Source organism: Etheostoma cragini, chromosome 8 (assembly GCF_013103735.1).
Source record: "Etheostoma cragini isolate CJK2018 chromosome 8, CSU_Ecrag_1.0, whole genome shotgun sequence".
Lineage (NCBI taxonomy): Eukaryota > Metazoa > Chordata > Actinopteri > Perciformes > Percidae > Etheostoma > Etheostoma cragini.
In genome coordinates this window covers 24,679,779-24,693,311 of record NC_048414.1, presented here as the reverse complement: position 1 = coordinate 24,693,311, position 13,533 = coordinate 24,679,779, and the positions used below count along the sequence as shown (strand labels likewise).

At 42.6% G+C, this 13,533-nt stretch overlaps 2 protein-coding genes across 2 annotated transcripts; one reads left to right on the top strand and one right to left on the bottom strand.

Moving 5' to 3' along the window:
- Window positions 1-3,231: 3,231 nt before the first annotated feature.
- On the top strand, window positions 3,232-4,289 carry LOC117949486 (the record flags this gene model as incomplete). The annotated part of the gene is made up of 1 exon (XM_034879788.1): window positions 3,232-4,289. A coding segment is annotated over one exon (771 nt), but the record flags the coding sequence as incomplete, so codon positions are not given.
- Window positions 4,290-11,184: 6,895 nt separating this feature from the next.
- LOC117949485 (calponin homology domain-containing protein DDB_G0272472-like) lies at window positions 11,185-12,919 on the bottom strand. Its single transcript, XM_034879787.1, has 2 exons — window positions 12,137-12,919; window positions 11,185-11,355 (listed from the first exon to the last, which is right to left on the bottom strand). Exons 1-2 carry the CDS (start codon window positions 12,917-12,919, stop codon window positions 11,185-11,187), a joined length of 954 nt encoding a protein of 317 aa, XP_034735678.1.
- Window positions 12,920-13,533: the final 614 nt, after the last annotated feature.

Sequence of the window (13,533 nt, the reverse complement as noted above, 5' to 3'; positions counted from 1 at the left end):
CAAACATGCAAAGGAACAGGAAATGAGGAAGGGGGCAAACACTTTTTCACACCACTCTATCTTTACTGTTCATCAAAGTAAGTGTAGTTTGTGTCAAAAAATAAGTTGTGTTTAGGAAATCTAAGGACCCAATTTATTTTTTAACTTTTATTAAGTGAAACTTTGCAAATAAAAATTTCAGGTCACAAACCAGATCGTTACCGCGTGCAGATCATATATTACTGACAATGGCACATGTCTAATATGGGACCAAGATGCTGATACCATTGTCAAGAAAAGGCAGGTAATGATGACACCTACCTACATGAATAACACCTGTGGTGTTATTGGTTAGTCTTTGATATAGCACATGTTGACATTAGCATGCAAGTGTTTTCATTCATCTTTTATTTTTGGCAGGACTGTAAATGCTTATATCAGGAGTATCAGTCTTGCTTCCAGAAAACTTCTACATATTGCTACCTTGTTAGTGCATTGTATTATTTCTGTGTAGGTGAATTCATATCATCATAAGCCTCTCCATTGATTTAAAAACATTAGAGGGGATAGCCACTGGCTAATTACAGATTTTTTCCACAGTTTTGGTACTGTGTCTGTGTCTATAGAGCGCTGGGATAGTGTATGCCAGGCTGGTGACAGTTCTTCTGCAAAGGTTTTTAAAAGAAAAGCAGAAAGGTTATCAGGGCTTGTAGCTTTGGTTGGTTGTATTTTTTTTCAAACACCTTAGTAACAGTGTGCGGTTCATGTATGATTCTGTCCAAGTTCACATCACAGATGACCTTCTCTAACACTACAGCACATTCCCTTACACGATCAATGTTAAAACGTATTTAGCCACTCTAGCCACTGCACTGTCTCTCTCTCTCACTCTTAAGTAAGCAACACTCACTACATATTATGCCTTTTAAAAATTGTCTTTTATTTGAAAGTGTTTGAATATTTAGTATCTTGCTTGGCGTTATCATCCTCCCTTGGCCATTTCACATATTTTGAACTTTATATTATTTTTTTATAATCCCTCAGATTTTTGTATTTTATTGTCCTATTGTTTATTGTTGCAATTCTTTTTTTCTTCTTCTGATAACACATTGTAGCCTAAAAAAGGGCCATATAAATTCAGTTGTTGTTGTTATTATTAGTAGTATTATCTGGCTTAATGCTGTATTTTCTGCCAATCCGGTGGTGATGTCAGAGTGAGACAGTTGGATTGACTCCAGCAGGACCTTTGTACAGGTAACACACTTCTTTTTCATCTTTTCATTCAATAAATGAAGATATAATAATCCCATGTTCACGTGGTTACCGCGCATACAGTATGGGAGTTGTATGGATGATAATTGAATGATTCCCAGGTCTCTCTCTTATCAAACCAAGATGTGTGTCTTCATCCAGCTCCTTTCCGATCATAGATATGTAATTTAATATATCAGCTCATTTATGGTTGTATTACAACATGTGATGTGTCTGCTTCCATGGGCAAAAGTAATTTGAAAGTGACATCAATGTCATCTTTTAGACGCCAGCCTCCAGCGTGCCCTGACAGTACCTAGGTAAGGACTACTAGCCAGTCAGATACAGAGTATGAGGGCGTGCCCTTACAGTACCTAGGTAAGGACTGCTAGCCAGTCAGAAGCAGAGAATGAGGGCCCTGACAGTACCTAGTTAACACTAGAACTGCCATGACGGTCATTTTGACCGTTTTGCATTTTCAAAGTGCACTAACTTTGCTTAGTAAAAAAATTCAATCCTGTTGGTACATGACTTTTCCGAAAAAGTGTCTGTATTTTCATTTAAAATGCTTTTCAAATAAATTACACCAAAGCCAAAAAAAATATGATTAATTTACCCTATTTTGGCCATGCACTGTCATACCGTCACCTAGCCGATTTGTATTTGCCTATTTGATTACAGTAACCTACACTGCTTTATATGACTTATTTAGAAACCCATTTGTAGTAAAAAATGTCCAGAATGAATGACCGAATGAGGAGGTATATGACTGTTGAAATGGCCTTGGGTATTCCTAAGAACATGGGAAGTGATGATTCTGTTGCTGGGGCTCTATCGGAGTCGGAAGAAAGTGACAGTGACAGTTCCTGGGTGAATAATAGGTCCAACAGTTCATCTTCATCAGAGAGTGAGTCAGTTGGCCAACAGCGGAAAAAGAGGTGACGAGTGTCATCTAAGAATTCATTCACGCTTGATGGTCCCTTTGACGGCGTTGAGCCGGCCACGGCTGATGCCACGGCTGATTGTCCCGTTGAGCCGGTCACGGCTGATTGTCCTGTTGAGCCGGTCGCGGCTGATACCACGGCTGATTGTCCGATACCACGGCTGATTGTCCCGTTGAGCCGGTCACGGCTGACACCACGGCTGATTGTCCCGGTGAGTTCGGCTACATAGCTATTCTGGTCATATTTGCCATTGTGGGCTGTTATTATTATTAGTCTAGTTATTGTTATAGCTATTATAGTTATTGTGTTTTGGGCCTTCCCGTACCATTCGGCCTACCCCTTGAGCCATCATACAGCCCACTTTAGTCATCACGGCCGGAGGCGGCTGTGGAAATGGGGAAGGATGGGACGGCGTGGACGGTGCTTCCGCTGACTGACCGTCCAGAAAGCAGAGCCAAAACGTCCTGACAGAAGCTGCTGGCACCACAGCGCACGCAAAACGCAACATTGAAGATGCTCTCACAGCCTTTGTGTGTCTCTTTGACAATGGCATGCTGAAGCACATCAGGGACTGCACTGTGGGTGAGTCCCATCGGCACCGTGGTGACAGTTCCCGTGACCTGACAGTGGCTGAACTAAAGGCATTTATAGCCCTACTGTATGTCCGCGGGGCACAGGGTGCAAAACACATCGATGTGGACAGTTTGTGGTCAGAAAAATGGGGCTTGCCCTTTTTTACAGAAACAATGGCCAGAAATAGATTTAGAGAGGTCATGAAATTTCTGCGGTTTGATAAAAAAGAAACTAGACGCATTCATCTGCAGGATGACAAGTTTGCCCTGGTGTCTGCAACATGGAACAAGTTTGTGGTGAACAGCATAGCTTGTTACAAGCCTGGTGCGAACATTACTGTTGATGAGCAGCTGTTCCCCACCAAGGCCCGGTGCAAATTTATTCAGTATATGGGGAACAAGCCTGATAAATTTGGCATTAGATTTTGGCTGGCTGCGGATGTGCAGTCCAAATATATGCTGAATGGGGCTCCGTATCTTGGTAAAGAGGAGACGGGAGCAAAGGTCAGTTCGTGGGAGAGAGTGTGGTGCTGAAACTGGCTGAGCCGTTTCTGGGGAAGGGAAGAAACATTACGAATGATAATTTCATCACCTCCCTAAAACTAGCCACTGCCTTACAGGCCAAAAAGACCATCCTGTTTGGCACCCTGGGTAAAGCAAAACGCGAGTTGCCTCCCTCTGTAAAAGAGCAGGCAGAGCTGTTCAGCACAAAGGTGCTGAAATGTGCTAATGCGACACTGAGCGTTTACCAGGGAAAGCCGAGAAAAAATCTCTGCATTCTGAGCTCAGTGCACACAAGTGTGGGAATAACAGATGGACCGAAGGCAAAACCTGACTCTGTCACTTATTATAATAACACCAAATACGGCGTAGATGTGCTTGATCAGATGGCAAAGGCGTACTCCGTAAAAGGCTGTACACAAAGATGGCCAGTGGCTGTATCTTATAACATCCTCGACTTGGCTGGAATAAATGCACATGTCCTTTACAAGGAGTGCACCAGCAGCAAGATTCCAAGAAGAAAGTTTTTGCTGCAGTTGGCAGAGGAGCTGAGAGGAGAGTTCATGGAGGGGAAAAGGGCAGCAGCGCACGGTGCCGGTCAGCAGCAACAGACACCAACCTCACCAGGCACAAAAACGCAGGCAGTGCCAGGTGAAGAGGAGCTGCAATCAGAACAAGACACAAGACACCTGCAACACATGCCGCAAACCCGTCTGTGGCAATTGTGTCAAAAGACGAGCTGTCACCTGCGTTGACTGCGTTTAAAAAGACAAAGGTAGTTAGCCTACAAGTGATTTTGTAATTAGTTGTTTCATGGTATGTTCTTGGCTCTTTTTGTCATCAGCTCGGTTCCAGCTTTTGCAATTTGCCTCTTTTCTTTGTCATTTAGACATTTCTGTGTTAGAAATATGTTTTAAAATATAATCTTAATGCATAAAAAAAAATGTAATGTAGCGCACCAGCAGAAAAATTGCCACAGCAACTGAACTGAGAGCGGAGTTTATAGAGAGAGAAAAAGGGCAGCGGCGCACGGTCTGAGCAGTGTTGCCAAGTCCGCTTATTCTAAGCGACTTTGGGCTTGTTTTTTTGTAAAGTCGCTTACAAATATTGGTTGTCGCGGGTTGCGTTTTTTTTGGGCTTGTCACTAAAGTGTAGTTGCTTATTTGGGCTTGTACACAGCTTGTCCTTGCCGGCTCGCTCAATCCCGCCCCTTTCCCCATAAACACTATAGACAGCAGCGTTATATCCCACCCACTTCCTGCTTCTTATTGGCTCTGACCCAGATGGAAACGAGTACCAAGCAATCAGAGGCAGAGCAGGGCAGTCTGTTGTTTTCTGGTTAGGAAAATGCGTGAGTAGCAACTAATGGTGTGTGTAATGTAATAGAGTTTTTGGAGGAATAAATGCCCGGGATAAAGTGGGAGAAATACGGGAAGAAATATAACAAAGACTGGGAGAAAGAGAAAGGAGGAAAAGAATGGATTCAACCCGTTGTGGGGAACAACTCAAAATCACTTTGAAAAAAAGTGATTTAAAATCCCATCAGTTTTCTAATGTTAACTAATGTTAAAAGGTGTTTTATTATTTATTTTCTCAGATAAATAAACTCATAATAAATAAACTCTAGCCTACCGTGTCTACAGTTTACCAATCTGTCTACGTGGATTGTGACACAGTTTTATTTATTTTTCTCTTCCAGGATCTTAGGGGGGCTACGTAGAAAAAGTCGCTTATTTTGGGCTTGTTTTCACAGGCCTGGTTGCGTATTTGTCTCGCAAGATCTGGCAACACTGGGTCTGAGCAGCGCTGCATAGGCTACCACAGCAGACACCAAAGCGGAGTTAGTGCCAGGTTAGCACACGGTATACATGTTCAAATGAGCTAGTTTTAGATGTTATTTGTTATGTTATATTTTTTTATGACATAATTACGGTTTACTATGTAATGAAATGAAATATGTAGCCTATTAGGCCTAGTACTCAAACGTATAATTAAACTCGTTAAAATGTACATTTTGCTGTTATTTCGTTTTTCTAAAGATATTCTAACACAGTACATGCATTGATATCACAATTAGGTATTTTTAATTAGAGATCATAGAGTTTGGAATCAGGCGGTCAAAATGACCGCTCACGGCAGTTCTAGTAGTTATGGAATCCCGGCACCTCTAGTGTTAAGGACTACTTGCCAGTCAGAAGCAGAGTATGAGGGTGTGCCCTGACAGTACCTAGGTAAGGACTACAAGCCAGTCAGAAGCCGAGGATGAGGCTGAGCATTATACCGTTATACCGATTTCATTCATTCATTCTATTTCATTCTATCACAGTCTTAACAAAAGAGGGAAAAAAGGGAGGGTACTTCATGTATTGCAATTTTAGTGGTCTTTGTATCTATCCCCTTTGTTTTTTGATGTTGACACAATGTTTCCTTCATGTTTGACAAATGAGCATGATAAAAGGATTTTTTTTTTAAACATGGAATAACACCAACCCTATCTTCGTAGCCTAAGACTGTACAAAAGAACAGAGCCTGCCTCCAATTATGTAATGTAAACACGAATAATGTTACGACCACTTTTGTAAGCTACTGCTATTTATTTTAGCTTCATATAATTTTATTTCATTCTTAATTATAATCTGTAATCTTCCTGATCTGATCTTAGTCCTTTAAAACTGGGTCAAATCTGATACTTGCTATACATGTACAGTGGGTGTGTGTGTGTGTGTGTGTGTGTGTGTGTATATATATTAGAGCTGGGCAGCGATACATTTTTTTAATCGCGATTAATCGCATAATTTCCCCGATTAATCGCGATTAATCGCAAAATGAAATAATGAATTCAAAAGTAGTGTATATAGTGCAATTTTTTTTTTAATGTTCTGCCGTATGAACCAAAGTGCCGTAACATTTGTTCTTCAAAAACGTACCAGCATTTTGTTTATGACGTAGCAGTTAATTAAATATTTAGTGTACATCTCAATTTAAACATAATGTATTTATTAGGGCTGTAATCAACCAAAGAAAATCTTGGTCGACTAAAGTCCTGAAATTTCTGACAAAAAATCGACTGGTTGGGTGTGTGTTTGTGTGTGGGGGGTGGGGTTCGGGGTGGTGCGGGCGCAATAAAAGCAAGCTTAAAGACCTGTACTGTCCCACAGTACTTGTCCATTTAGGCTATTTGCAGTGTATTAAATCGTTTTTTACCTAATTATTTTGCACTAAAATGCCACTCGTCTGTCGGCTCTGACAGCGCTCATCAGCGCTCTGTGTCTTCACACGGAGCGGCTGAGACACGGAGACACGAATAGACTATTAGTTTAAAGCTTTTACTCTTACTCGTGCTGGCGCTGTATATTAACAAGTTCTTAAAACCTCAACCCTCCATAAGGGCAATGGGCCTCATATCCTGAGCAATAAAGTCAACAATTCCTTCCGTGATATTATTTTTGCGTTTGGATGATAGAGGCTTAACATCCAGCGGGTCTAGGGGGGGGGGGGGGGGTCCGGAGGGGTCTGGGTGTTTCCGGGGGGTGCTACCGTAGTTATGAAACGATTGTTAGAGTTTGAAATATGCCAATTCTGATATGTTCATGTAGCCTACTCAAAACAGACAGGGCAACCTAACGCAGACAGGTTAGCTTACAGTTTTTAGGTGATATGCCATGTTTGTTGTCGAGCTGCGATATGCAATCTATTGCTTGCAAACTTTGCATTCAACTTTTTCCCGTTATCAGTTTTTGTAAAATGGTGCCACACTGGCGATGTCTTCGACATGGTAGAGGAGGACCGACTGTAAATTAAACACTCACAATTAAATACATCAAAATATATAAAATTTCTGATAAATAAAATGTATAAAAATACACACTTAAGATATGAAACTTAAAGTCCTTTAAACAAAACACAAAGGTGCACAGTTCTGAGACACTATATACATATATAAAAGAAACAGTGTGGGTTATTGCACATTATTTACATTGAAAGCTCTAGTGCGCAGTTTCTGTCTCCCCCATGAAGAACTCTAAGTAATGACAACAACACTTCCACATGATTCAATTCAATTTTATTGTATCAATTCATACCAAGTGTTATCTTGAGACACTTTGCAGATAGAGTAGATCTTGACCACTCTCTATAATTTACTAGGATTCAACAGTTCTAGTAGTTTCCTCCAGAGCAAGCAACAGTGCGAAAGTGGAGAGGAAAAACTCCTTTTAGGAAGAAACTTGGGACGGACCCAAACTCTTGGTAGGGGGTGTCAGACGGGGCCGGTTGGGTGGGTGAAGAAGAGTGGCAACTCCTGATAATAGAGACATATATCTAGTAATGGAGTGGTAACCACGGGTAACCCTTCTTTTAGCAGCCTCGTTGGGATGGGGTCTAAGAGACAGGTAGATGGCTTAGCTGAAGAGACCTTAGACATTAATTGTTGAAGGTCTATAGGAACAGATGGCTCAATATTGCTGGGACTCTGTCAGCCTGGCTGCAGAGCTGAAAACCTGGGGTCATTCTTATTTTCTTCTATTAGTGAGGAGTAATAGTCTGATCTCTTATTAATTATGAATGAATAGTAACAGTCTGATCTGGCATTTCTGTGGGCCTTCCTATACATTTTCAGACTGTCAAACTTTGCAGAAATACTATTAAATCTTCAATTTGTATGCTGTATGTCAGCACGAGGTCGGGGGTGTGGTTCAAACAGTGAGTGGCCTTATGCACTCTGACCAAAATCAGCTAAATCTAGTAGTGAGATGAAAGCAGTACTAAGGCTATAGTTGACAACGTCAACATGGATATTAAAATCACCTACAATAAGTACTTTGTCTGATTTAAGAACACCCTATAAAAACTGAGAATTCAGATAAAAATTCAGAATCTGGTCCTGGAGCTCGGTAAAAAACAACAAATATAATTGGCTGTAATGTTTTCCATGATGGAAGTTGAAGATTTAGAACAAGGCTTTCAAACGAGTTCTAATTTAGTCCAGGTTTAAGATTAATTAACAAGCTTGAATCAAAGATGGCTGCAACTCCCCCCGGCCTGAGCCTCTAGGAATTTGAGTATTATTCTGACTGGGAGGAGTAACTTCTGTAATTACGCTGGTACAATTGAATACGGCCAGGCATCATACATATGTCTTTTGAACATTTATTTCCACATTTCCATCGTAAGACACCGTGAAAACTACAAAGAAAATAAACACATGAAATACAATGAGTCAAATATACTCTCAGTCATTTTACAGTCTTTTAAACACGTTCCCTTAACTAGACGGGCTCCACAATGTAAGTGTCACAACAGTACGGAAAGTGCTTTAAATACAAAGAAATTACAACAAATATTAAACAAATATAACAAGGCTGAAATACAAAAGCACATTTACCGTTTGCGCCTCTTGGACCATGCAAAATCTTAGATTGAGCCTGTACATTTTTCCTATGCAGCCACGTTGTCTCTCTCTGGATACCTATTTACCCACAATGCAAAAGGTGTGGCCTTCACTAAACTCTGGTCATTTGACCTTTGACTTCAACATAAAAAAGAGCAATTGTAATAAAGAACAAAATGTTAACATATATTTTTAATGTAAAATATTTTAGTACAATTTCAAATCAAACATCCCTTTTTTAAAATTATTTAATATACATTAAGGTTTTTAATTACTGTATGAATTCACACACAAATGGAATTGTCAAAAAATATGGACTAACATGTAATCTTAACAGCACTCTCCTTCAGACAGTTATAACTTCATTTAGACTAACATACTCTTCATGGCCCAGCCATGTTTCAGTGAGACACAATAGATCAGTTTGATTATCTAATATCAGATGGTTTACTAGTACTGCTTTAGAGGACAGAGATCTAGTATTTAATACTCCACATCTAGTTTTCCTGTTCTTTTCTATCATTGCAGTGGTAGCTTTAATTCCAATTAGGTTGTTGAGTATTCCTTTGATTTAACTTTGATTGAGTCGGGGGACAGACTTTGTTACCATTTGTCTAGTACTGGAACTCAGAAGCAGACCCGGACACGGTAAGTAGGAATAACAAGGGAAGTATTTATTTGTAGTATGTCCTTATTTTGGCAGGGGGTGACATAGGCAGGCTGGAGGGTTTGTGCAGATCCCAGAACGCAACTGTGAAGTTGTCGGCCAGGCAGTCGTGAGTTTCTATCCAGGTGGTTGACTGTAGACAAAGGAACAGGAGGCAGGTTAGCGACAGGCAGAAAGACTTTCAAAAACTAGAGGCAAGATATGAGAGCTCAACATACTGGTTAGGCTGATGGTCCACAGGGAACGAAGGTCTGGTCACGGCTTGTATGGAGCAGAGGGGATCATCCGGGGGGGCAGATCAAAGATAACAGCAGGTGTGTGGAGTAGGAGAACCAGCAGGGAAACTCAGGACAAACAGACTTCAGGTTAGAGCAAAATCAAAACAGGCTCAACATTCTGGAACCATGCCAACCGAGGCTCAGGCACATCATTAACCCAAAACTACATGGAAATCATAGGATTTATTAATTATTGCTATAACAAAAGGTATAGTTGGGGTCTTCACTATTTACCCATAGCTGGGGTTATTTACCCATAACTGGAACAGTGGTTGGTAGGTGGAGCCAGTGGCACCAGGGCGTTTCTACTCACCGATGGGCCTGCATGCCACGCCTTTGGGGCCCACTGCTGCTCCGAGATCCTGTACAACTTAGCCTGGAACCACAAAGGACCAGTTCCCATGTGTGCCACGGGGAGGCGTGTACTAGGTCTTGGCAGTGGAGAGGCTATGTACCGGCGGAGGAGTCGACAAACACTCGGCTCCTCTTTCTGCCCCCAAAAACCGGGCTGTCCGGTGGCAGTAGCTGGAAGCAGCATGTTGCATGCAGCATGCAGCATGTAGCATGTAACATGTACAACTACAAGCTCTACTACTCCAACACTACTGCACTGACGCATCACACGCCCTGCGATCAAACGCACGCACACACACACACACAGACACACGAGACAGACATGCACACACACACAAGACAAGCAGACACACACACGCACACACAAGACTGACATACACAGACACATACACAGACCTACACACACACACACACAAACAACACGAGACAGACACACACACAGAGAGAGAAACAAAGAGACACACGTGTTCACACACACACACACACACACACACATACACACAGACACGAACACTTACACATAGACACAAAACAGATAGAAACACACATACACGGACACACACAGACACATACAACACGAGACAGACACACACAAACAGAGAGATACAAAGAGACACGCGTGCACACACACAAACACACATAAACATACACACAAAACAGATAGAAACACACACACACACACAGACTGACATACAAACCCACACACACAGAGAGATACAAAGAGACACGCGTGCACACACACAAACACACATACACATAGACACAAAACAGACTGAAACACACACACACACACACACACAGACTGACATACAAAGACACACACAAACACAAACAACACGAGACAGACACATACATACAGACACAAACACACAGACACAAGACAGACACACACACACATACACACACAAAAGCACATACACAGATACAAGGAGACACACACACACACACACACACACACACACTACAAGTATAAATACACCTTGTCTCACCCAGGCAGAAGCTTCCTATACCACTTCTTCCTCTTCTGCTTTTGCGTCGCCTGGCTCTGAAGATCTTCCAGCTGGGACCTCATGGAGCTCTCTGTCCTCTCCCACTCCTGCTCCTTCTCCTGCTGAGTCAGCTTCAGGCTTTCTGTGGCCTGAAGGAGGGATGACTTTTGCTCCTTCCACTCGTTGAGATGACTCTCCAGCTGCTGTTCAAACTTTTTCTTAAGAGCAGCCATGAGGTTCTTGTGGTTCTGGTCTTGCATCTACAGCTGGGCTCTGTGGGAAGCCTGGGATCTTTCCAGTATTGTCTTTCCCTCCTCTTGTTCTATGAGAGCTTCCTCCATCATGCTCAGTTTATCCTTTAGCTCGTGAGCTTGAGCCCTCTCCATCTCCAGACAGCTCTCCAACTCTAACTCCACGTTGGTCTGACTTACCTTGAGCATCTTTTGAGTCTCCACTTCCTTTTTCAGGGCCTCCTTCTCTCCCTTCACCTGCTCCAATTCAACCTTCAGGTCTTCGGAAATGAAGAACTGAAGGTCCAGATCTTTCATGGCTTTTTGCAGCCTGTTGCCAATTTTCTCCATCTGGGATTTCAGATGCTGTGTTTCCCTGGGTGGGGAGGGGACACGTTGAGCCAGAACCTGATCCAGCTGGGCTCTAAGTTAAGCCTGGGATCTTTCCAGTTTCTCCTTTGCCTCCTCCTCCTGTTTCCGGAGAGCTTCCTCCATTTTGCTCAATTTATCCTGCAGCTCGTGAGCTTGAGCCCTCTTGATATTCAATTAACTCCAACTCCACGTTTGTCCTACCTACCTTGAGCATCTGTCTCTCCTTACAAACCTCCATCTTTTGAGTCTCCACTTCCTTTTTCAGGGCCTCGTTCTCTCCCTTCACCTGCTCCAATTCAACCCTCAGGTCTTCGGAAATGAAGAACTGAAGGTCCAGTTCTTTTATGGCTTTTCGCAACCTGTTGCAAATTTTTGCCATCTGGGATTTCAGACGCTGTGTTTCACTTGGTTGGGAGTGGACACCTTGAGCAAGAGCCTGATCCAGCTGGGCTCTATGGGAAGCCTGGGATCTTTCCAGTCTCTCCTTGGTCTCCTCCTGTTTTTGGAGAGCGGCCCCCATCTTGTTCAGTTTATCCTGCAGCTCCTGAGCTTGAGCCCTCTCCATCTCAAGACAGCTCTCCAACTCTAACTCCATGTTGGTCTTACCTACCTTGAGCATCTGTCTCTCCTTACAAAGGTCCATCTTCTGATTCTCCATTTCCTTTTTCAGGGCCTCCTTCTCTCCCTTCACCTCCTCCAGTTCAATCTTCAGGTCTTCGGAAATGAAGAACTGAAGGTCCAGATCTTTCAGGGCTTTTCGCAGCCTGTTGCTGATTTTTCCCATCTGGGATTTCAGATGCTGTGTTTCCCTGGGTGGGGAGGGGACACGTTGAGCCAGAGCCTCATCCAGCTGGGCTCTATGGGAAGCCTGAGATCTTTCCAGTTTCTCCTTTGCCTCCTCCTCCTGTTTTCGGAGAGCTTCCCCTATCTTGCTCAGTTTATCCTGCAGCTCCTGAGCTTGAGCCCTCTCCATATCCAGAAAGCTCTCCAACTCTAACTCCACGTTGGTCCTCTTTACCTCAAGCTTCTGTCTCTCCTTACAAACCTTCATCTTCTGAGTGTCCACTTCCTTTTTCAGGGCCTCCTTCTTTCCCTTCATCTCCTCCATTTCCACCTTCAGGTCTTGAGTACCAAAGGTCTGCCGGTCCAGATCACACATCTCCTTCTGCATCAGCTCTGTGTCATGGCCCCAACTGCTGCCCTCTCTGTGTTTTTGGAGCTGATCGAGGAGATCGGCCAGCAGGTCCTCTCTGATGATCAGGTGAACTCTCCCCTCAGATTCACACTGGGTGAGTGTTGCCTCGCTGTCCTTCTGCTCCAACCGTACTTGTTTTTCAAGGTAACTGAGGTAGAAATTAATTTGTGGTTCAGTCTCTCCAGAGTTGAATTCCATGTTTTCCAGTATTCTTCCTCCTGTTGCAATGTGCACCTTTAGATTGTCAGTCAAACTGTCTCTTATACAAACTGCTGTCTGAGTGAATTAGTGTCAGAACTCTAGGTCCCAGTATTCAGTGTGTCGTTATGACGACAACAACATGTATTCTTATGTTTTCAATCCAAATGGTTATTGATTCTATTCCATTCTTGCTGTTATTATATTGTTGCTATAGGACACCAGTTTGTTTATGTTTGAATATTCAATATGAATGTAATGATTTCTGGTGATTCCTAAAATATGGCAAAGAAACAATACTTTATGAAATATGGAAGGGAAAAAGATGGATGTCTTTGCACAAGAGCGGTACACACAAGTGTGCGCCATGTGGGCTCCATTTTGTCTAACTCCAGTAACCATGTGTGCTCAGCAACTAGCTATTATTTAAGATTGCCTAGCAACGGGAACGCTGGTGAGATTGACGCCGCTCCGTCTGGCTTGTTTGTTTTCGGTAATTTTGCTTCTATTTTGCTTTTTCTCTCACGAAAACGTCAATGGTTTTGGTTGATGTTCATCCTTAGCTGAAGTTACATGTGGCGACGCATTTTTTGTCTTTTCTCCACCATAATTTG